The following is a 22,250-nucleotide window of genomic DNA, read 5'->3' as shown; positions in this document are numbered from 1 at the left end:
ATTTTGAAGATAAGGTTTTATATAATTGCAATTTCATTTTTTTCTGCATTTACCTGAATCCTTAAAAATGATGAAATAAAAATTAATTGATGACCTTAAATCTATAAGATTAAAATTCATTGTTAAGAAAATCGAAAACAATTTGAGAAATGCAAAATTACTTTAACTATGCAATAATTCTTTACACTCACAAAAGCTCATGAAAAGCAAAGCATCATCAATCGCTTAGTTTTAATGAAGTAGACAGCAATTAATTTGAACTTTTTCCATTTCATAATCCTTAAGAAAATGGGAGATTCTAAAACATTTTTTCGAACACTTTATTTATTCTTTACTGAGTAATTGAAACACTTGCATACATGCGTATAATTAGGCATACTATTTCCTATATGGTGTCAAACTTTCGACGGCCCTGAAAATTTATTTGTAAAACCAAACACTTGACAAAAGTTGGCGTATTCAAGAATAGTTCTTTGGAAATATGATCTGCGATTATTAAGGTGTTTAAAAAAAAAAGTGTAAAGGTTTTTAACGCATTGCAAAACTAAGTAACTGATTTGATTACTCTATGAATATGCAAAATGAATGAGATTGCGCTAAAGCTACTTTAAATTAAATTAGGTATTTTCCATATTGATCTTCTTGAAGTGAAGTTGATTTACTTTTGGACTATTAGCTGTTACGAATACTATAAAACTGCATTGTATTATTGCAATATCCAGAAATATTGAGCATTAAACTTATATTGAAGAGTTCTTGAAAACAAGTTTTAAAAAATCGTATTTTTTTAAAACACGCTTTTATAGAAAAATACATACTATGCAAACCAGTTGTGTATACAAAGCTAAGCTTAGGACAATCAATACTAGAGCAATTCTTTAGTCTAAAAATTACGTGGAGACTAATTACGTACGATTCTGATACAAGACTGACTAGAAAATATCGGTTCGATTTAAATTAGGATGCCTGATACATTTATGCTTATTTATATACTCGTTTATAATGCAATGTAAATATACACGTATGAATAATATATGTATTTGTGTTGCGACATAACTTCATTTTATTTTTATTTTTATTTTATTTTTTTAATTTTCTATAAATTTCTATCGATGTTATATTTTTAAATATGTATGCATTTCTCAGTAGTAATTGTTTTTATATGAAGAAGTTATTTATTTTAGTGCGCATTGTTTTATAAGTTAATTCCAAATTTCAACGAATGATCTAGTTAATATAATAATTAAATACACTTAATAATTGTGTTCTACTAGTTCAATATGTAATATGTACTTGTATATATTCGTTCGTGTTTAAAGTATTATTCAGGCCCAGTATAAGAATATCTACTTTAAGTTTATAAGTATCTTCGCTTATTTTACAAAATACATTCGATCGTCGTTCCTTTTATAATAAGATATATTAATGAACCGCAGAGAATGAATTAATTTGTATTATTTCATTTTAGTTTTTAACATGCATATGTATATACATACGTGTATCTGTAATTTAATACATTTATTAATAATCGCATGACTATTTTAATAAAATGATGCACAAAAAGTATACATATATTTAATTTATAATAATTAGAAGCAGTCAACATTTTGATTGCTAAAGTGGTTTTCCGGCTTTAATATCTATCAATGTAAGATTTTACATTTTTGTAAAACAAATTAAATTTCTAAAATAACTCAGAATTGTATATTGAAATATTTAAAGACATTTTAATAAAGAAAAAATTCCTAAGAAGGGAATCAAATAAAATTAAGCTCATTTTAAATTCTCTTCTGGGTACAAATTTTGAAAATAGCTCATATGTATATTCAAAATTTGTCATAAACATAGGAATATTTATATCCAGTTGCATATATTCCAAATATTAGTTAGTTTTTATATTTATTGAAGTTAAATAATTAATTTTATCTTAAGATTTGGATGTTTTTCTTGTCTCGTTTTTCTGGTTCCTGTTTTTGTATGCGGTGTAAAAGTACAAAAGTGAACATTTACAATAACAAGTTCTCACCTTGAGTATGGTAAATTTAAATTACCTTATTTTTTTAATTTTATTTGTATATTTTTTACGTTAGTTTCATATGCGGTCGTAAATGATTCTTCGTTAATTATTTACTTCAAGATATGCGACTTTTTGCTATATTAACGATTTCTATTTTGCATATGCTTGCGTTTTTTTATATTTTCTAATATCATTTTTGTTACTGTTATTTCCTTAACTTATCATATTCATATTTTTCACCTTAACCATTTATTTTAGAAACTTGTAAAATTAAGTAAAAAATTCCATACATATAGACATGTGTGGATTATTGTACGATTTGTTGTTTATTATTTCGTATTTCCATCTCATAATCCTTATTTTGTGTAATAAACATACTTCTGCAACTGTTGTATCTGCTTTATGTATATTGAAAATACATACTCGGTTATTATATTTTAATTAATTAAAATGGGACCTTATTGCCTGCCCATACAACTATTTATGAGCAATTGATTGTAACTAGCTGTATATTTATTTTTATAAACTAACAAATTCTGCAAGCCAATAGCATAAAATTTATTGAAATATTAGATTTCATAATTCATCTACAATCAAATTCCCCTGCTACTATTTCAGCAAATGTTATATTAAAACACTGAAATACACAACGTCAATAGGATAGTTTATAGGTGATATCAAAATGCTTTTAATACTGAACCTTAGGCTCGTTTTACACATATTTATATATTTAAGAAATCATGTTTGCCTTAAGATAAATTCATTTTTTGGTTATTGAGGAAAATAGTATTACGTACGTACGGTAGGCTGAGTTTTTAAATGCCATAAGAAAGTTTTGGGAACTTACATATGTAAAAAAAACCGCCGAGCTTAAAGTTTAAGTTATGAAGTACTTTTAGAGTAACTATTTAATGTTGCTTGATAGATAAGTTTTAAAATTTATATGTGCTTGGGTTATTAGTTAATGAACTTCTTAATATTAACTACTTGTTCAAGATGATTTTCCTCTTTAACTTTTGTATTTACGTCTGAATAATTTGAAATATGTCTTTAATAATCTTTCTATTTGTAATAATTTGTTATAGAGGAATGTCAGTTACACATAACAGTGAAAAATATAAGACAATAGCACGATTGTTCACAACACATGTTTTTGCTTAAGTCGACCATTTGTATACATACATACATATATATGAATTACCAAGAACTTCTTCTATTTGGATCATACGCCTTGATGTTACCCCACATATGGAAACTCCAGCAAGAGAAGTTTTATGTCGGAAATCTACTAGGAAGTTCTAAACTTGCATCTGACATTATAAATATTTATAGTGATTTATATACGTATCTATATACTATATAGTACATATTTTTATTATCAGTATGTGAAAAAGACATAGCAAATAATTCATTATGTTATACAAGTGCATGAAAAGTATATGTACACCCGCGGCCAAGCGTAACTTACCACTTGATATTTTTTCACTATCTTAAATTTTTTCGTTCTTTGGGTAACTTTTTTATGGATTTAATAAAATACGGGGAATATATAGATGGCTCGAATATACATACATATTTGGTTAACTGTTGACTTTAATCTGGCCCATTTGTAAAATTAAATTGAGACAACTTTTTTTTATTTGCACAAAAGTCTTTGATTTCATTATTACTAATTCTTGTAATAACTTAACAACATTTTTTGTTTCAATTGAAAATGGAATTACAACATATTCAAAAAGAATAACGGGAAATCTAATATGGCGTCGGTCCACCTCTAGCGGATATTACAGCTTCGATACGAGCAGGCATTGACCCAACAAGTTTCTCCAAAACACTGCTTGAAATTTCCTCCTCCCAAACACTTTCTAACATTTTTTTAGTTCTCGTTTACTTTTACTTTTTTGACAGAACTTATTTTTTTTTTTTTAATATTTTATATTTGTGTAAGTCAGAGATCACTTCGTTAAAACTTAACGGAAAAATTCCTTTACCGCAACAAGTACCGTTACAATGAGTGATAGAACACGTTTTCGCTAGAAATTTCTTAATGGTAAGTTACGCTTGGCCGCGGGTGTACGTAGTAGTTACATCTTCTTCATTCGGGAAATTTTGACAATCCTGTTTTTTTGAGTAGCAACGTATAACATTGTGAATTAAAATGTAATAAAATAAATTTTTAGAAACTTGAAAATGTTTTCAAAACCCTTTTAATTTTACGTTTGCACTTACTGCCTTTCGTTTTCTCTAATATTAAATTTTAAAGCATCTCTTTTATCTTGGTGCTCTTTTTTGTGTTGTATTTTCATTCCTAACTTTTATTACACATTCGTATATTACTATCATGGTATTTATGTATATGTAATAGCGTCTTTTAATACTTAGCTATTTTTAGTAAGTATTTAATTTATATCTATTAAATAGTCCTAAACCATACAGTATTTGTTAAACAAAGAATCCTCCGGTTTTATTCGCTTTGAGTTTCAGATGAATTCGGTGTATCTTTGGTTCTTGTAAACTCACAAACTTTCATTCGTTGTATTCGAAATTTTTAAGTACGTTTTAGCGGTTTTCGAAATTCTAATCCGATTTTATAAGAAATTGAGTATACAAAGAAAGTGAAGACTAAGTTGTGATTAAAAATGTAAGAAAATATGATTATTAATAAATAAAAATTATTGTTATAATTATAATAGCAACCTTGTATGCGCATTCTTTTGTTATTGTACTTCTGCTGCTAATTTACAGTTGATTTAAATCTTCTCCTAGTACTTTAAGTCAATGTCCGTTGAATTTTTATGCGGATTTCTTGGCCATATCGTTTAAAGTAAGTCACATTGCAGTTAGAACAAATTACAATGCTAATGTTTTGCACAATCGGGATTCTCACAAGAAAAGCCAAATAATTGTGTTACTTTTTAATATGTGTGTATGTATATGTAAGTACATAAGTAAAGTATGTGAGGTGAGGTGTATATGCACATAACATAATTAATTAATATAATAAACATGTATAAAAAAGTATGGTATTTAATAATACAATAATTAAGGTGAGTACCAATTATTTTGTATATGCAAAATACAAATGTACTTACATAAGTTAGGTCCGTTGCAATGTGTATCACTTTATTATTTTTTTATATCAAATGAAGAATAGATGTTGTTGAAAACGACTCTTCACAAGTTTAATGAAGGGAATTAAAAATGAAACTTTTTGTCTTGAGAAATAAAATATTGAAATAAAACGTATTTATTACCTTCCGAAACTGTACTTTGAAATTTGTTGTATGTTATTTGTAGAATTTATTTGTTAATCATGCAAATTTCCTCATTTTGCGATTTTCATGTGGTATTCTTTCTCTGTGGCTACGTTTCCAAATGTTATGAATTATAACTCAATAACATTAGAAATGAATACATACATGAACAGAAAAAAGTATTGTTATCACTTTTCAAAATGATGCGCAAGGACTAGGTTGTCATATCTTTAAGCATGTATTTTTATAATTCTAAAAAATATATGTATAGTTTCTTTCTATTATTTATTCATAAATAGTTTATATTCTCCTTACTTTGTATTTCACCTAATTTTTACAAAACTATTTTTGAATTTTTTTTTTTACATATTAAAAAACAAGCATAACTGAAAATCCTGAAAAAACGTAGGTATAACTCTCTTATGCAAAACAAGTAGGTAATTTGTAACAACTAAGTATTGTAACAAAATCATCATTATTTTTACAACTGTGTTAATGATAGAATCCGTCTTATTGAGCAGAATTCAATTTACAAATATTATGTTTGCAACATTACCTTTTCCACGACGAATGCAGATAGTTTAGACTAATTTTCTCATTAAAAATTAATGCTGTAGTAATTGCCTATTTTGGTTATGCACATTTCTTTTTTATTTCAAATACATCTTTAAATGTATAAAATTACTTTTAAGTACATGTATAAAATTTATTTGAATATCATAGATTGTAATGTATACTACGCAAATTGTTAATAGTCAGAACTGGGAGCTACTTGATGTTCATTATACAAGACCAAAGAAAAACATAAATATTCGAATCACTTGATTTCAAACACCGTATTCAATGTAATTCTATAAATACTTATAGCACTAACAAATATGTATACGCATTATACATATTTTGCAAAACGATTAACATTTTGCAAATTTTGTATGCCATTACCAACAAACTGTCTGATTTATAAGTTGTAAAACTAGGATTTTATAAATGTATGCTTTCAAAAAATTTAAAAATGCGTTCGAATTACGGGCTTGTAGATTGAACATACTCACTTGTTAAAAGATGTAGCAAAAAAAGATGTGGCGATTTCACACATACATAGTTTGTTGTAAAAACTTTAATTTTACGAATATTCTAAATATTTTCGGCTTATATGCAAGTTAGATGATGTAGGATGCAAGTGAAATACTTTTTATGCTATTAAAGGAAGCTTTAAATAATAAAATAATATCAATCTATGCAAATTATGTTTTAAACCAATTGGATGAAACTCAAGTAACTTCGAAAACATTTTTTGTAGGAAAAAAATTAATAACTACAAATCTTGCTAAAAATTATTACTATTGTGAATAAATAATTAGTTTGAGACGCTCGTTATTCTCCAGATCTTAACTTATTTCACAGGTGTATCTATAAAATTTTGCATCATGATCGATTAAAGCAGTTTAAGTAATCCCATATTAAACAAATATAACAATTCTTACAAAATACTATATAGTAAAAGAAACAGTAAATATATATGTATATTAATATTCAGTTGTCAGAGTTAAAAACAGTATTCAAATCACCTAAATCTAAACTGTGGCTAATGGTGATGAAAAGTAAACAAAAGCAATTTGGATTCTTTCAACAATTAGAATTGTAACTTCAGCACGAAAATATCAATAATTATATCATCTTGAAAATTATTGGCTAAGCGTTAATTCCCGAAAGCAATTAAGCAATTACATATATTACCTCTCTAAATATTGCATATCCGCAATATATAACGAACACATCTTATAATCAAACAAACGTAAATGATTAAAATTCAAGAACTCAATTTGTTAATAATTAACATTTTGTACCTAAAACTATTAAAGAAACTCCGATAGAAATAACATAAGTATAACTTAAAAAAACCAATTCGAATAAGGTAAAAGGGAAGAAAGTGAATTTTTTGCAGCTGCTGCGGCTGCTGCTGCAGCTTGCGCGGCACGAGTGTTACTGCTAGACGTGCCGGCGAAGTTGTTGTTTGCTGCTCCCACTACACCCCGGCCGCGATGCTGTTGATGCTGTGTATGTTGTTGGACTGCAGCTGCAGCTGTACTGCTCGCAGCAACACTCGTAAGAAGATGTGCAAATTCTTGTTGCATTTGCACACGCTGTTGTAATAACTCAAAGTGATTGCGTGGCTTGTTGTAGATAAATTTGCTTGCTGTCTTTATGAGAGCCTGTGTCTGAGGTGTTGTAGGTATTGGACTGCGCCCTGCCATAGAATTTACACCTGTTCGCTGATTACAACCATTGGCACCAAATGAACTAATCGATGCGGCTGCAGCTACATTTGCAATTGTTGCTGCTGCGACCGCGGCTGCCGCTGCTTGATGTGGGGTTTGTGGTGGTGGCAAATTCAATAGTGATTGCAAATCAGTGGCTCTTGTTGTTGAAGCCGCCGTGGGGGGTTGCTGTGTTTTACGATTTGTATGTTGCTGGCTCTGATGTTGTAGCCTGTTACTATTATTGTGCTGACCGCTGGTGGCATTGATGTTGCTGTTGCTGTTGGTGTTATGTTTGTTGTTTTGGTTAGTGTTGTTGTTGTTCGTTTTACGGCTACCACTACCACCGCCATTCAAATGCATCAACATCAATTCAGTGCTGTTAAGGGAGTTGAAACTGAAACTGGTGGTGGTTGTGGTTGTGGTGGTTGTGGTGTTCTTGTTCTTGTTGGTGGTGTTGGAATTGAACAGGGAGGGTGGTGTCGGTGTTGTTGTTAGGTTTATTGTATTGGTGGCGGTGGCATTCATAACAGCAGTTATTTTCGTTAATAATTACGTTTGCTTTGTTTTATTCGTCTTAAAGCTGACTTGAAGTACACGGTTGCCCAGTGTATATCCATTGAGGGATTGTATGGCGACAACAGCTTCCTCATAATTAGTCATAGTGACAAAGCCGAAACCTTTGCACTTATTGGTTTGCAGATCACGTATAACCTACCACAATGCAAGTAATAATTCGAACATTAATTAAATATACAAGTTGAATAGACATTATGTAATGGAATTATAACTCACCTTAACTGATTGCACGGCACCGAATGGGCCAAATAGCTGCCACAATACATTCTCCTCAGTTTCTGGTGCCAAATTGTAAACGAAAATACACCATCCGGAACCGTTGATGGGATTCCCCGGTAGCATTGTGTTCGCCAAAAGATCACCAGCCAAAGGTGAATAACGTGAAATCACCGAGCTGACAAAAGTGAAATATATTGAGAAAAATTATGTACGATACAATTTTTTGTTTACATAGCAGGACTATTCTTGCCTGTAGCGGCTTGCTGCCGAAGGATGTATAGCTGCCGCTGCAGCAGCTGCGCCAACTGCCGCTGCGGCGGCGGGAAAACCGCGTGCTCTAGCAGTCTGTGGCGTTAAATAAGCAGCCAATGGTTGTAAGGACTTATTATTACTGGGGTTATTGGCAAATTTAACAATAATTGGATCGGTGGCGTTTTTTGGTATAGTTCCATTTAACTCCTTTATAGCACGATCAGCTTCATGACGTTGATCGAAACGTATAAAGCCAACACCTTTCGATAGACCTTAAAAAGGTAAAATAAAAAATAATTCTTTCCAGCGACGTAAAATAATGGTAAAATATAAGTTTTGTATAAAACTTGTGTGGAATATTCCCAATAAAACTACAAATGATAATAATATAAACATAAAATCCCACCTGTGATATTGTCGCATAAAATTCTTGAGGTAATTATCTTGCCATATGGACTGAATAGTACTTCGAGTTCTGGTTGAGTCATATTTTTGGGAAGACCAGACACATATAAATTTGCACCCTTAATTGATTCTGAACTAGGACGGGCTACTGAAACCTGCGTAAGAAAAGAACAATTTAAATATAGTAGAACTAGTACTTATATGCAACCCATTTCTGAAACGGTGGATAACTTGCTTTAATTGTTTTATTTTGTAAACGCAAGCCATTGAGTGAACTTATTGCCTTCTCAGCATCTTCTTGCTTTATATAATTTACAAATCCGTACCCGAGACTTTGACCTGCCGACCCAAAGGGAAAATATTCAAATTATTCTTTATGTGAAAATACGAATGTATTTTATTTGCGCACCTGTAACTTTATCTCTAATCAGTTTGCAACTCTCCACATCCCCAAAACTAACAAATAACGACCGAATCTCCTCTTGAGACATCGTCTGGGGTAAGTAATTCACAATCAAATTTGTTTTAGAGTCGTTATCCATATTATTGTTGTTGTTGTTAGCATTTGTATTATTATTGTTATTATTATTACTACCAGCATTAGCGGTAGCCGTTGCTGCTGTTACTGCGCCACTCGCGGTAGCAGCTCCGAGACCGCTACTGCCGTTTTGCTGCTGTTGTTGACTTTCAACCATGTTGTTACTATTAGAGCTGGTAGTCATCATTTAGTGAAAAATATGTTGTAGATACGTGATTTTCGTTTCGTCCAAAGACGCAAATGGCACAGAAACGAGGAATATATAATTTAAAAAATAACGTTCAGTGTTCAAAAGCTTTTAAATTATAAATATAAAATTAAGAAAATTAAGTTTTTAATTACGAAGTCCTGAATAAAACAAATATATTGCTTAATTTCTTTTAGTTCCTCAACAATAATACTGATGGTTTGTTTCTTGTGTATCTTAATAACTTGTTTGTTGACACCGTTTATAGATGTAATAGCGCAGCACTGAAAAATATTTTAAAATGGTGAAACTTTGAAACGAAGCAGAATAATTTAATATATATGTATGTATAATACATCTATAACGATATACAATACTTAAATTATTTGTAATCTACATTTGTCTATTTTTTATATCCTAAATGTTACCTAAAACTAGTTGATATAGATATGTATGTATATATGAGTGATCAGGATGACGGGACGAGTTGAAATCCGGTGACTGTCTGTTTGTACCATACCATAAAGTACCATAACTAAGCACTAAATTCAGATATAAAACTCTAATTTGGCAAAAGGGATCGCAGTAGCAAGGAGCATCTGTGGGCAAAAAAGTTTGCAAAAGTGGACGTGGCTCCGCCCTCTAATAAGTTTAATATACATATCTAAAAAACCAACTACCACTACCACAAATTGGTCTGGCGCAAATACTATAAGACTTCTACCGACAGTGTGATAATGGTTGAAATCGGATGATGACCCTAGACTAGGGAATGAGCCTAGAATATATACACATAAGTATGTATAAATGATCAGAGAGATAAACTGTGTTGATTCAACTATGTCTGTATGTACATATATACGCGAAATAGATACTCAGTTTTTGAGATATCACTCGGAAAATCGGAACACGATTATTTCTCCCCAAAAAGATGCAAATTTCTCGGAATCGCCGAATAGTTTGCACAATGTAGCCGGTTTTCTATCTTATTAGACTAAGAGCGTTGAGATTAAAATGTATATAAAATTACCACTTTTGATATTATTGATATAATAACTAAAGTAAATATTGTTTGGGTTCTCAAATATAAAATAACCTACTTTTAAATTTTTATTGATTATTCATTTCTACTCGAAACTACACAACATGGGTCCTATTCTGTAACCCGATTTAAAAAAATTACCCTTAGAAATAATATATTTCAAAAACATTCTAAAAAACATAAATAAATATGGAAGATCAACTTAACTAAGTATAGAATATTTGTTTAAACTTTGAGATTGTTCTTTCAATGGCTACAATGGCAGCTGAAAAACGAATACCTCAATTTCGGATGATATCGCAAATACAAGAATTTTTTCATTAAATTATATGCAGGCACATGGCCAATGCAGACACAAAACAGCAATCCATAAGATACATTATAATTTCAAAAAGAAAATACGGATTATAATACAGTAGAAAAAAATACAGATTTCGCTTAGGTGCGTGTGATATACATACATATATTGTAGATCTTTCCTGAGCGATGTCTTCATGAATCATATAATGTGAAAATCAAGAAAGAGAAAGGTACCGACAGCTGATTTTTGTTTTAAAATTTGAAAGCAAGTTATAAGAAAGGAGTTATGTTTGTAAATAACTGAAAAATAACGGTAATTACTTTGCTTATAAGTTTGCAGCAAGAGCAATATTTATCGTTCGTCTACAGTGGTTGTAGCAGACGGTGGCGTAGCAATTGCCTCAATTACGAGAAGCCATTTCTAGTCGACCATATTCTTATATACTTGTACATACATACAAATATGTTGAAATATATTGACTTGTGGATATTTATGGATAGACAACACATGCATATTTTTAGCCGATTCTGACATTTTCGGCGGCAAAATACTACATTTGTTGCAATCCCGATGTATTTCAATATTAGTGTTTGGTTTATTCGGACAAATATAAATGCAATATCATACATTTACATACATCGATCGCATATTCTGTTAATAATTTGGATTTGAATTATGATATATATATATATACATATACATATAATGTTTTATGGTAAAAATATTTAATTAGACTTTTTTTCAACAAATAATAATAATAATCCTCTTTATTTTCCGTGCACATATAAATTTTAATACCCCTTATTTAGTTTTCTTTTAATCCAATTTGAGTAGTTCATCCATATACTATATAAAATATACGGCACAATTAGGTAGGCGGAAAACCGAAAAGCTAAATAAATGTACATAGCAAAAATTATTTTCGCAATTTTTCGCTTTCAAAAGATGAAATTGGTACTAAATTTTTGCGATTACGAAACACATTAGCCATGAATAGAATATCCGTAGTAGTGCAAAGCACATTTTGTAGTATTAAATAATATAGATAGTTTTTGAATTAATTAAAATGTTGATTATAATAAGTGTAAACTATTATTTTATACCTACAAAAATTATTATTTTGCTAACTATACCATTGATTTTCATAAAAGCGTTTTCACAAAACCGAGTAGGAACGGGAAATAAATTAAGTAAATTAATTTAATTAATAATTTCCTTTAATGTTTATTATTTATTTATTGCATTTTTTATATAAAAACCGAACCGAAGTACAAAACGAAAATGTAGAACACAAACGCAAATGAAATTAAGGAAAAATCAACTCAAAGTAGAAAAGAATACGGTCCTTCCTTCAAATCAACTGAACGGAAATAAACTAAAGGCCCCTAATGAAAACTTTTAAACATATTTTATAGACATTGCAGAGAAATTCAACAAAAGTGTTGTAGCGAGTTTGCGTGAGAGAATGTGTTGGTATTCGTGTAACATTGTAAAGAGTGTAGGGTGAGAGTCATTGAACTAGTGGTAAGTATAATTATTACTGCGCAGGCTTCAAAGAAATTTTAATATTCGAAATTAAGAGAGGAGAGAGAAGAATACCATATATAGAGAAAAAAAAATTATAAAAATTAAAAGATAAAAATTAAAAGATAAAAAATATATTACAATTTAATTAGTAAAAATTATATACAAAAAACACGAATGCTGCATTTCGCCCCTCCTTGGGAGACTTCGATGACAATTAAGTTTAGCTTTCATCTAAAAAGGGTTTAGATGTCAACTGTAACAACAACAACAACCATTGAACATAAATCTTATTTTTAAGATCGTACCAAGTAATTATGTCGAACTACGTGCTTATGATAATATTGTATAATGATAATAACTCAAAAAGTTTAATACGGTACAATAGAATGGGCCAAAAATGTACTAAATTGCATATAAGTTACTATGCAACAAAAAGCCGGCATATGAGCTATTTTCAGAAAAACTAGGAAGATAAAGTTCTGTTAAGAAATATGGAGTAAATTTCTGCAGTTGCTTTTGAGCTATACATACATTCCAAAAAGATGTACCATATATATTTGCTCTTTCTGTGTATTAAACTTATAAAACAAATCCCCTCAAACAAAAAAAAAACATGCGTAACCACTTAAATTTGTATCTGTATTTTTTAAATCGATCTAAAACGCCTTATTGTGTATTATACTCCAGATGCTTAATAAAACACTAAATATTTAATTTTTTAATATAATCGTGGAAACTAAACCAAAAATGTGTACGCGCATACTTTCCGTAATGATTTACTCAATAGTAAAATAAAAAGTAAGTAATTAACGATTTGATAATATATACGTGATATATACGTCAGCGCGAATTAACTTATCTGTTTCCACGATCGTATTAAAGAGTATCTTACATCCAGTTAAATAAGTTTAGCTTCAAACTATTATATCTATATAAAGAACTCTGTCAGACGAACACAAATATACACAATAGTATGAATTGAAAATAATATAAAGTTGTCATGAAATAAACAAAATCAAAAAAATTGGGTTGAGTTGTGAAAAAGCTACCAATTCATTTATAAAGTAAGGTTTAAATCGTACCAATGCAAATTCACTTTTTTTCAAATAAATATCTTCACATATAATCTTCCTATTTTTTCCGGTTAATGTCGACCGAAGCAAGAAAAACAATCAAAAATGCGTACAATAAAAGATAATTAACATTGTGAATTAGCTAACGTATGGAAATATAAAAATATTGCAATTTTAAATTATCATTATCGCACATATGTATAAACAACCATTGATGCAACCATTCACAAATATTTTATACGGTTAAAACCACAATAACAAGTTAAAATTATTTATACGATTACATCCTGTAAACCAATTCCCATGAAAGAAATTACTACGAATGTTGAAATTGCAATATACCATATCAGAATCACATATACATATATCAAAATAATTCGTTTACATTTATTTTTACACCAGCCCCACCCACTTATATTCATATCACAAACAGATGCGACTATATGTTATCATCACAGTTAGTTCAAATAACATGATTTTATTCATGAAATTATATTAATATTATTTATTATGAAATCTCATATTATACATTCCGCCACCCAAACGTAAATAATTGCATCCATAATGCGTATGTCGGTATATACTTATAGTTATTCCAAACTTTATTTATTAGAATTAAAGTAAAATGTGTACTTGATTATGAAAACCAGGTAAAAATTTAAATTGCAAACGGAACCTACTTATCATATAACTAGTACCTTAATACTTTTTCTTATGTTAACGATTTAAACTTTTTAGGGTGCGGCAATGTTAGAAACTGCAAAGACACATAAATTATAAGCTACCAGCAGCTGTTCACTGGGGATTCCGTTGATTTTGCCACTAATGTATGTATATAAACGATCGAATTTTTCTCTTGGCTTCTTCAACGCCTAAAATCGTGCTTTATCTGCATAGTTGGCATGGACGGGTAGGTCATAGTAATCACAATCAGCTGCAAGTTCTGGAAGCTCGACAATTTATTGGGGGAAAAATTTGCTCTTTAAAAGAATGCAATTGCAATAAATTTCAGTTGAATTAGAATATGTACGACGAAATGTCGAGTTTAGTTGAAACAGTCGCAATCGTGCATATTCAAATTTATAAAAATAAATTATCGAGCAGACTTTACATCTAATAACGTATACATTCGCATCAATACATGTAAGCATTAATGCATTAGTATATTTGGTTTTGGCGAATGCATTTTACAATGGGGAAATTCAAATTTTTGCGGAAAATCAATTGCGATTATTGCAAAGTGCAGAAAACGCCCTTAATATTTAACCATTTAGTGCATGAAATTTCACTAAAAATAAACATATTTTTAAAGTACTACGATAATACGTGAATGAAATATTACTCTCAATTACTTTTTTTAATTCATTGTAAAAGTTGTCACACAACTTTAAAAAACACTTATTTAATTTATTAATATGGCTTCTAATCACAATTTTTTTTTTAGTACACCTTCCGTGTTCTACGTTTGAAACTTCATTTATTTTCGAAACTTTAATATTCAAACATAATGTTCAAGTTGTTGTAATGGTAACTACTATATATACTTTCAAACTATAATTTCTCATTTTTAATTAATTTCTTTTTAAAGAATACACATCCTACTTGATTTCATAGAACCAAAATCGCGTACAGAGAAACACAACTTGCTGTTGGAGAGTGCAAGAACTAAATGATTAAAGGCGACCGCTTACTGCTTTCAGGATAAAAATGCATATACCGAACATGAAAGCATCATCAACGAGGAAACTCAGAGTAGGAGGTGGGAAAACAACAAGGCAACAGGACACATGAAAAGGAATTCACGGAGTATGCATATAACACAAAAAATATATATCGCTAAAACAACTCAGAAGCACACAGTGGGCTAAGTCGGCCTACTATTCTGTATTCGGTTTAAACAAATGTACAATCAAATATTTATACCTTGAATAAAACAAGATTATAAGTTGTTTATTAAGAATAAATTACTATATGTTTACTTTTAAGTAACTATAAAATTAATATAGTTGATTGAGAGATGAAAACCTTACACTTTCCTAACTATCGCGAAAATGCACGATACTATTTAGACTAAACCATCAATTTTATACCTTTTCAGCACGGATTCAACACACTAACACATGCATTTCTGCATGCACATCGTATACAATAAGGAACTGCAATTGTCATTTTTCTCTTACTGGTACAAGCGCAGGAGTAATTTTGTTGTGGTAGGTTCACAACAACGCAAACCGGAGAATATTGTCAACAACTGGAAATGTTTTAAAGGTATATATACACAAAAATCTATATATACTTATATTTCTATATAACGGTATTTCGCGAGAGCAATGCATGCGATACACTACGTTAAAGTACGTAACGTAAAAGTTGAATATTTATATATACATATATGAATATACAAACGCTCATGTACTTATGACCATGTTGATAGCTTCATTTACATGTAGTATATAAACATATGTATGTAAAATATGTAATGTTCGAAAATAGAAACAAATATTAATAACAATTTACAAAACTTTGGATGGCACTGCCGGCAATACTATAAAAAATACTTATAGACATGGATATACCTAAATACCTATGTTATATGGTATGCACATGTATACAAAAATAAGTCGATGCAGCAGCTAAAGGGTGGGTAGCCACAAGCACGTGTGAGTAGAGTATTGCTTCGTTTTCATTCGTAGCTGGTTTGTCTGTTTGGTCCTGGCTCAACTTGACACCATTTATGTCAAAAGAACATTGAACTTTGCAATCGTCTTCTCACCGCAGGTCCCACTTCCATAAACAACATAATGCGCCCACTCCTATTGCATTAGCAAGAATAAACTAAAACTTATATTGTGGTATATGGTTTTAATAAATCATTTAAAACTATTTCAACTATGTGCATAATCGCACTACTAAATTAATCTTTAGACGTTTTTCATTGATAAATTTCTTTAAAAAAAAAACCAAGAACGTGTGAATTTGTGCATAAAGATTTGAGTGATTTAATTTTTATTTACGAATTTCTACTAACCTTACCGTTGTCTCCTTTCATATGTAGTCCCCATTTTTCTTGCAAGTACAAATAACTTAATTATGATCAAATTTTCCAAACATCAAAAGCACTAGTATGTGAATTTGTTAAGTTTTCTTTCATCGTTTAAATAAATAGAAATGTAGGATTTTTCACACGATGCACAAGATTGCGTGACTTGTACATATAATGGTTAAACACCGCAGACACCAATTATCGGTGCCGGTAAACGGATATGCAAATGCAATGATGCAGCCGGAAGTGGTTGAGTAATTTATTTTTGTTTTTCTTGGAAATGTACCGTTGACATTTCGTTTGTGTTATAAAAATTCATGACTATAGGATTTGCAACTTACTGGTCACATTTTTCACATCTATTTCACGTCATCAAGGTTAGTTAAATTTGTAGAGAAGGAAACGAAAGATGGCGATACAGTAATTGAGTGTAGTAAATATATTTATCTTGAGGCTGATATTATAAATTAAAAAGCATTTTATCATTACCAATGTTATGTCGAGTTCATCCAGTTCTCACTCGTTAATTTTCCAAAAGTGATTACTCTGAATCCATCGATGATTACAATAAAAGTAGTTATGGGTTTAAAATTTTTATATATTTTAGTCTCAGCCTGAAAATCCTAACAACAGCTTTATATTTGATAACAAATCAAACTGTATATTCTCAAATATTTGAACACTTAGGTAATATAAACTGAACAACTCGCCGTCTTTTAAACAATAGTCTTTGAGATTTAGCTATTAACTCCAACACTTTACGGAATAGTTTTAAAGTAATTTTACATATTCCATATATCTTAATAAAATTTTGGCGCCTTTGCTTTATCCCCGATTCCAGTAAAAATGCAAAATTATCGGATAATCACGCGACCTTGCACATATAACGTATTTTTCATTATGTGTTGCCAACTGCCTTTTGACTTTCTGATTATTTTGCGTTACCAACTATGACTATTAGGGAAAACAGCGTATTTCAGAAGATAATTTTTTGAAACGCACTTATGTATAAATGGATGTTTCACTACCACTACCTACATTATATTGGTAATTTTATTATAGTGGTGTTTGAATGATAACCATATAAAAATGTTCTGCCTATCCACAATTAGGTGAAAATACCTTATACATATATGTTTGAAAATCAAAAACCTTGAAGATTTGAATAAAGTCATATTTTTATTGAAAGTTATGAATTTCAGTAATTCCTTTTGAATTGTTCATTTTTGATAAAATAACTACTTCTGCATTAAACAAACGTTGATGTTGTTGTTGTCATATGTGTTTTGTATTCAGTTATTCATTTATTTTCACTTTATTCCTACATTTCCTTTTCTTTACAAAATTAAGATACAATAAGTACGTAATTATAAGAAGTATAATATTAATAATTAATATACGATACAATTATTTTCTACAATTTGTATATAATAATATTTTTTGTAGCCGTTGTGTAATTTTGTTGTTGCTTTTGTTTCAACTGTTTCTCGCTATTTATTTTATATTTGTACAAAATACAAGATTTGTTTAGTAATATTTTGGTACTTACTGTTCATTGTATTTAATTACTGCAATATGCATACATATATATAATTTTTTAATGGTTGTTACAAACCTAATTCCACTTTTAATTACATTTGGTAAGTAAATTAAATTAAATCAAATATCTACATACATATACAACTTATTAATCGATTAAATTTCATTTTGGTTTGTAGCTATTCTGGGATTGGTTTATTTCACAGAGTTTACACTTCTTAATCCACATCTTTAAGATATTTTAACCTCAAAAAATAAAACCAAATATTTGTGTTTTATACTGAAAATGTGGTGTAAGGTTTGATCATTACTTTTTAATATTAGTTTTTAATTTTATTTTCATTTATCAAAAAATATATTGTTGCTCATTTCTAAGGCTACGTTACAAATATTATTTATAAATTTGTTATGTTACAACGGAGTACTTTTCAAATTATACGCTTGGCATTTTTTTTTAATACTCCTATTTATATTTTTTGCAGAAAATTAACTTGGTGCTTTTTTAAGTTTTATTATTCCTAACATATGTAACTACAAATTTTTCCGTTGTTTTTTAATGCTACAACTATTCCCTTCTGACTTTTTAATATACCTATATATAAATATGTATTTACTCACTTTAGAATATCTTAAATTATTTGTTTATAGAAAACTACGTTTGTTAAACATCAATTGTTGTTCTTACATTTGCTTGCTAATGATTGGTTTAGAATGAATTTCTTAAAAAGAACTAACGGTTTCCACTTAAATTATCTTACCAATTATCCATATTTTTACTAATTACTAATAATTAATATTTTATACTTAACTTATTATATTCTATGTTATACTTTATTGCTGTTAAATTCAATTATCATTGCATAGTTTTTATTCAAAAGTACAAATTGAATTCATGATTATATATTTATTCAATTCCATTTTCGATTCTAACTATACCTATATAGATATAGCCAATTTTTATATAAAGCCCTATTATTTATAGTGTTCTTTGAGTAGAGCAAACATCCTTTCGATTACTTCATTAGTATCTACACCTCCTTTTTTACTATTCTAATTTTAAATAGAATTCTTTGAAATTTGTGATTTAGTGTTCTGAACCCTTTTCGCTTGGCAGATGTTGTATCTGAATTGCAGTTTTTGTAAACTTTCATTATATTCGGATACTCGTAGAACTTGAGCCAATATGTATACATGTCAATCTCGATTTCGGCTTCAGTCTTGCACAATACGTATTCAGCTTTCAAAAAAGAGAAGCCATAAATAATTTCCCATTAAAACAAAATAGCGATAACTGTCATGTCTTTATTTTTTAATATTCCAGTTCCTGTTGTTGTGATATAAACATTTTCCAAATATATATTTGTAGAATGCTGCCGATTTGGCCGGATAAAAATCCGGGTCTGTGTCTGTTACGTTCGGAACTAATTTTTAATGAGCAATACCTATTCTAATATGGGAATAGGATCATTTGATTACGTTTACTTAATTGCGAAATTCTTTGGATAGACCATTTCATATGCTGTATAAGAATATTTTTGAGTTGTTGCTTTGTCGTAAATTGTTTCCCTATATTAGCGATGCGTTTGCTACAATAAACGTAAAGTTCTTATTTTCACCTTTCTTACATATATGTATATGTCATTTTATGTATCTTCAAAATATAATTTTTAACTTTTCCCTTTTTTTATATTTTACATTAATATTTACCCGCGTATAAAAACACATGTATTATGCATATTTTTATACAACTTATCCAAAAAATAATAAAACATCTTCTTATTCACATCTTTTGATTTTATATAAATGCATTTAAATACATTCGTATGCATCCATACTTATATTGACAACAACCCCAATTAGCCAATATATTCATTCAACTTCATTTTGTTATTCTGGTTGTATTCATTTCATTTATTTTTATTTTTACGTTATAAATATATCATTTTCAATATATATTATATTTTTTATTATATCCCGATTAATTTTATTTACTTATTATACATTTCTTTATTTTCTATATTGATTACAAAATCTCAAAATGGGTAATAAATGAATGAGTCGTTACTTCTTCACTATTTTGATTTTTAACATTTAACTAATTTATATTAAAGTTTATGCAAGTGTTTACATAAAATATCCGAATCGAAACAATAAACAGGTCATCAGGTTTTTCCATAATCAAAATATTTATATATCTTTTTCCATATCGTTTCATTTGGGTTTCACTAACATTATTTCACGGCTGTCATTATTGCTTTGACAAAATTCTCTTATTAGCAAATCTGCATATGAATGTTCATAACTATGCATATATATACTTAAAAGTTTCCCTTAAGTAATGGAATTTAAAAGAAAAAAATGTGAAGATGAAGATGTATATAAATCTATTGCACATTTTGGATTTTTCTTTTGAAATTCGTGACGGAAATGAAGAGTAATTTGTAATAGAAACTAACTTCGTAGCCTAGACCTTGTAGCAACATTGAATTAAAAAAATAATAAAACGCAAAATTTGATGAGAACATGTAAATTATTTTGGCAATTTTATTTCTTAATTCCATATATTTCTATATTTCTCCAATCTAAATAAATATTTCGATTGCTGGACCGCATAGGCACGTTGGTAACATACTTAAATTTATTTTTACTAATCGTCATCTTATATTTTTAATCGTGCGTACATGTCATTTAAAAATATGGTGTTTCGAAAGATAGCAAAATAAACAAAATATATTCTCTTATAATAAAATAAGATTAACTATAGTTTGGCAAAAATTATTAAATCAATAATTATCGATTTTGTAAAGTTATTTTTAGTCTGTTTGTAAACATATTCTTTAAATAAATGTGTTCTTTTATTTATCACATGCGACCCAAGGACCAGCAACCATTTTTTAAAAGTTAATAATTTTAAATCCAAAATCATGTTACCCGAGGGTTGTAACTATAAACAAGACATATATGTAAGTGTGTGATGTGAAAAATATATATCATTGAACTATATATATTTCTTATTGTAATATGAGAAATTCAAAAAATCCTCAAAACTTGTATTTGAGTACAATTTCATGCAATAAAATAAACAATTATAATTTCCGCCAAATTTCTAACCGTGGTTTGTATCCCCTTGTATAAATAAATTAAAATAATTAAAATAGAAATAAAGTAATGATTGTAATAACATTTGCTTCATTGCAAGCTAAATATTTACAAAACGTGTGATATCTTTAATATTTTTTATTAATTTCCTCTATATATACACCTTTGCAAAATGAAGAACTTTAAAAAATCTAAGAATTATGATGTTAAAAGTTCTTTACATGTAAATAGGAAAAACAGGTATTTTTTCTTCTTTTTAAATTAAGCGTTATTAATGATAAATTTTTTTGGGTTAATTGTATATAGCAATAATAATGTAATAATAAAAACAATATTATTATAAACTGTAACACTTTGTTTTGCTAATGAACTTCATGACCAACAAGCAAGGATGTGCCTGCCACTCACTCGTCCAAATCTACATATATACATACATATGTATATATATAGCACGAAAGCCTTTTTAATGCCTAAATTCTAAGTTAGAGAATAAGAAATGCAACTACGTTCTTTTTCCGTGGCGATTAAGAAGTTTCTTGGATGTTTAATGGGAAAAATAATAGCACATATACCCAAGTAAATCTATAAAGGCGTATACCACCAATTTCATTACTACTGCGGTTGCAATGTTACCGAACTTATGGCGCTGGCGCTTTTGTTGATGGTGGGTGTGGTGTTACTAAGTGTGGTAGTAGTATTAACATAAGCCACTGAGGCATTGTCGGTTATAGTCACACTATCGCTGCATCCACTGGTATTAGTTGTAGTAGACGCAGAAGTCGTGGTGGTGGTATTCGCACTTTTCAGCTTCTTAAGACCCGATTGTATATAACGAAACAAATCATACATGGAGGTGTGTAGCGTAAGAGGTCCATTTTCACGATCCAATGCTATAAAGAAGTCTGTAAACATAAGAA

At 29.2% G+C, this 22,250-nt stretch overlaps 2 protein-coding genes and 1 long non-coding RNA gene across 11 annotated transcripts in view; 1 reads left to right on the top strand and 2 right to left on the bottom strand.

Moving 5' to 3' along the window:
• Nucleotides 1-5,293: 5,293 nt before the first annotated feature.
• Nucleotides 5,294-12,403, bottom strand: LOC120767237 (ELAV-like protein 2). The gene is made up of 8 exons (XM_040093077.1): nucleotides 12,186-12,403; nucleotides 9,394-9,993; nucleotides 9,220-9,323; nucleotides 8,986-9,139; nucleotides 8,578-8,851; nucleotides 8,325-8,502; nucleotides 8,086-8,243; nucleotides 5,294-7,809 (listed from the first exon to the last, which is right to left on the bottom strand). Exons 2-8 carry the CDS (start codon nucleotides 9,707-9,709, stop codon nucleotides 7,164-7,166), a joined length of 1,830 nt encoding a protein of 609 aa, XP_039949011.1. The 5' UTR covers nucleotides 9,710-9,993; nucleotides 12,186-12,403; the 3' UTR covers nucleotides 5,294-7,163.
• Nucleotides 12,404-14,578: 2,175 nt separating this feature from the next.
• Nucleotides 14,579-21,199, top strand: LOC120767239. Of its 4 annotated transcripts, none has more exons than XR_005704679.1 (4): nucleotides 14,579-14,795; nucleotides 15,097-15,458; nucleotides 15,751-15,920; nucleotides 21,113-21,199. It is a non-coding gene; the product is annotated as an uncharacterized LOC120767239 (long non-coding RNA). The 4 variants fall into 4 exon arrangements; XR_005704680.1 differs by lacking the exon at nucleotides 14,579-14,795 and having other exon boundaries at nucleotides 15,011-15,179; nucleotides 15,241-15,458; XR_005704677.1 differs by lacking the exon at nucleotides 14,579-14,795 and having other exon boundaries at nucleotides 15,011-15,458.
• The window catches only part of LOC120767236 (AF4/FMR2 family member lilli), a 26,569-nt gene continuing 22,826 nt past the window's right edge, over nucleotides 18,508-22,250 (bottom strand). For 5 of the 6 annotated variants that reach the window (XM_040093070.1, XM_040093071.1, XM_040093076.1 and 2 more), the window contains one exon: nucleotides 21,946-22,235. In XM_040093070.1, the coding sequence (XP_039949004.1) occupies nucleotides 21,946-22,235 (290 nt within the window). Of the gene's footprint in view, nucleotides 22,236-22,250 lie in introns of all 6 variants that reach the window. The other variant, XM_040093072.1, reaches the window with a different exon arrangement.

Source organism: Bactrocera tryoni, chromosome 2 (genome assembly GCF_016617805.1).
Source record: "Bactrocera tryoni isolate S06 chromosome 2, CSIRO_BtryS06_freeze2, whole genome shotgun sequence".
NCBI classification, from domain to species: domain Eukaryota; kingdom Metazoa; phylum Arthropoda; class Insecta; order Diptera; family Tephritidae; genus Bactrocera; species Bactrocera tryoni.
Note: the sequence above shows the minus strand (reverse complement) of the source record. Positions and strands in the feature narration are given on the sequence as shown.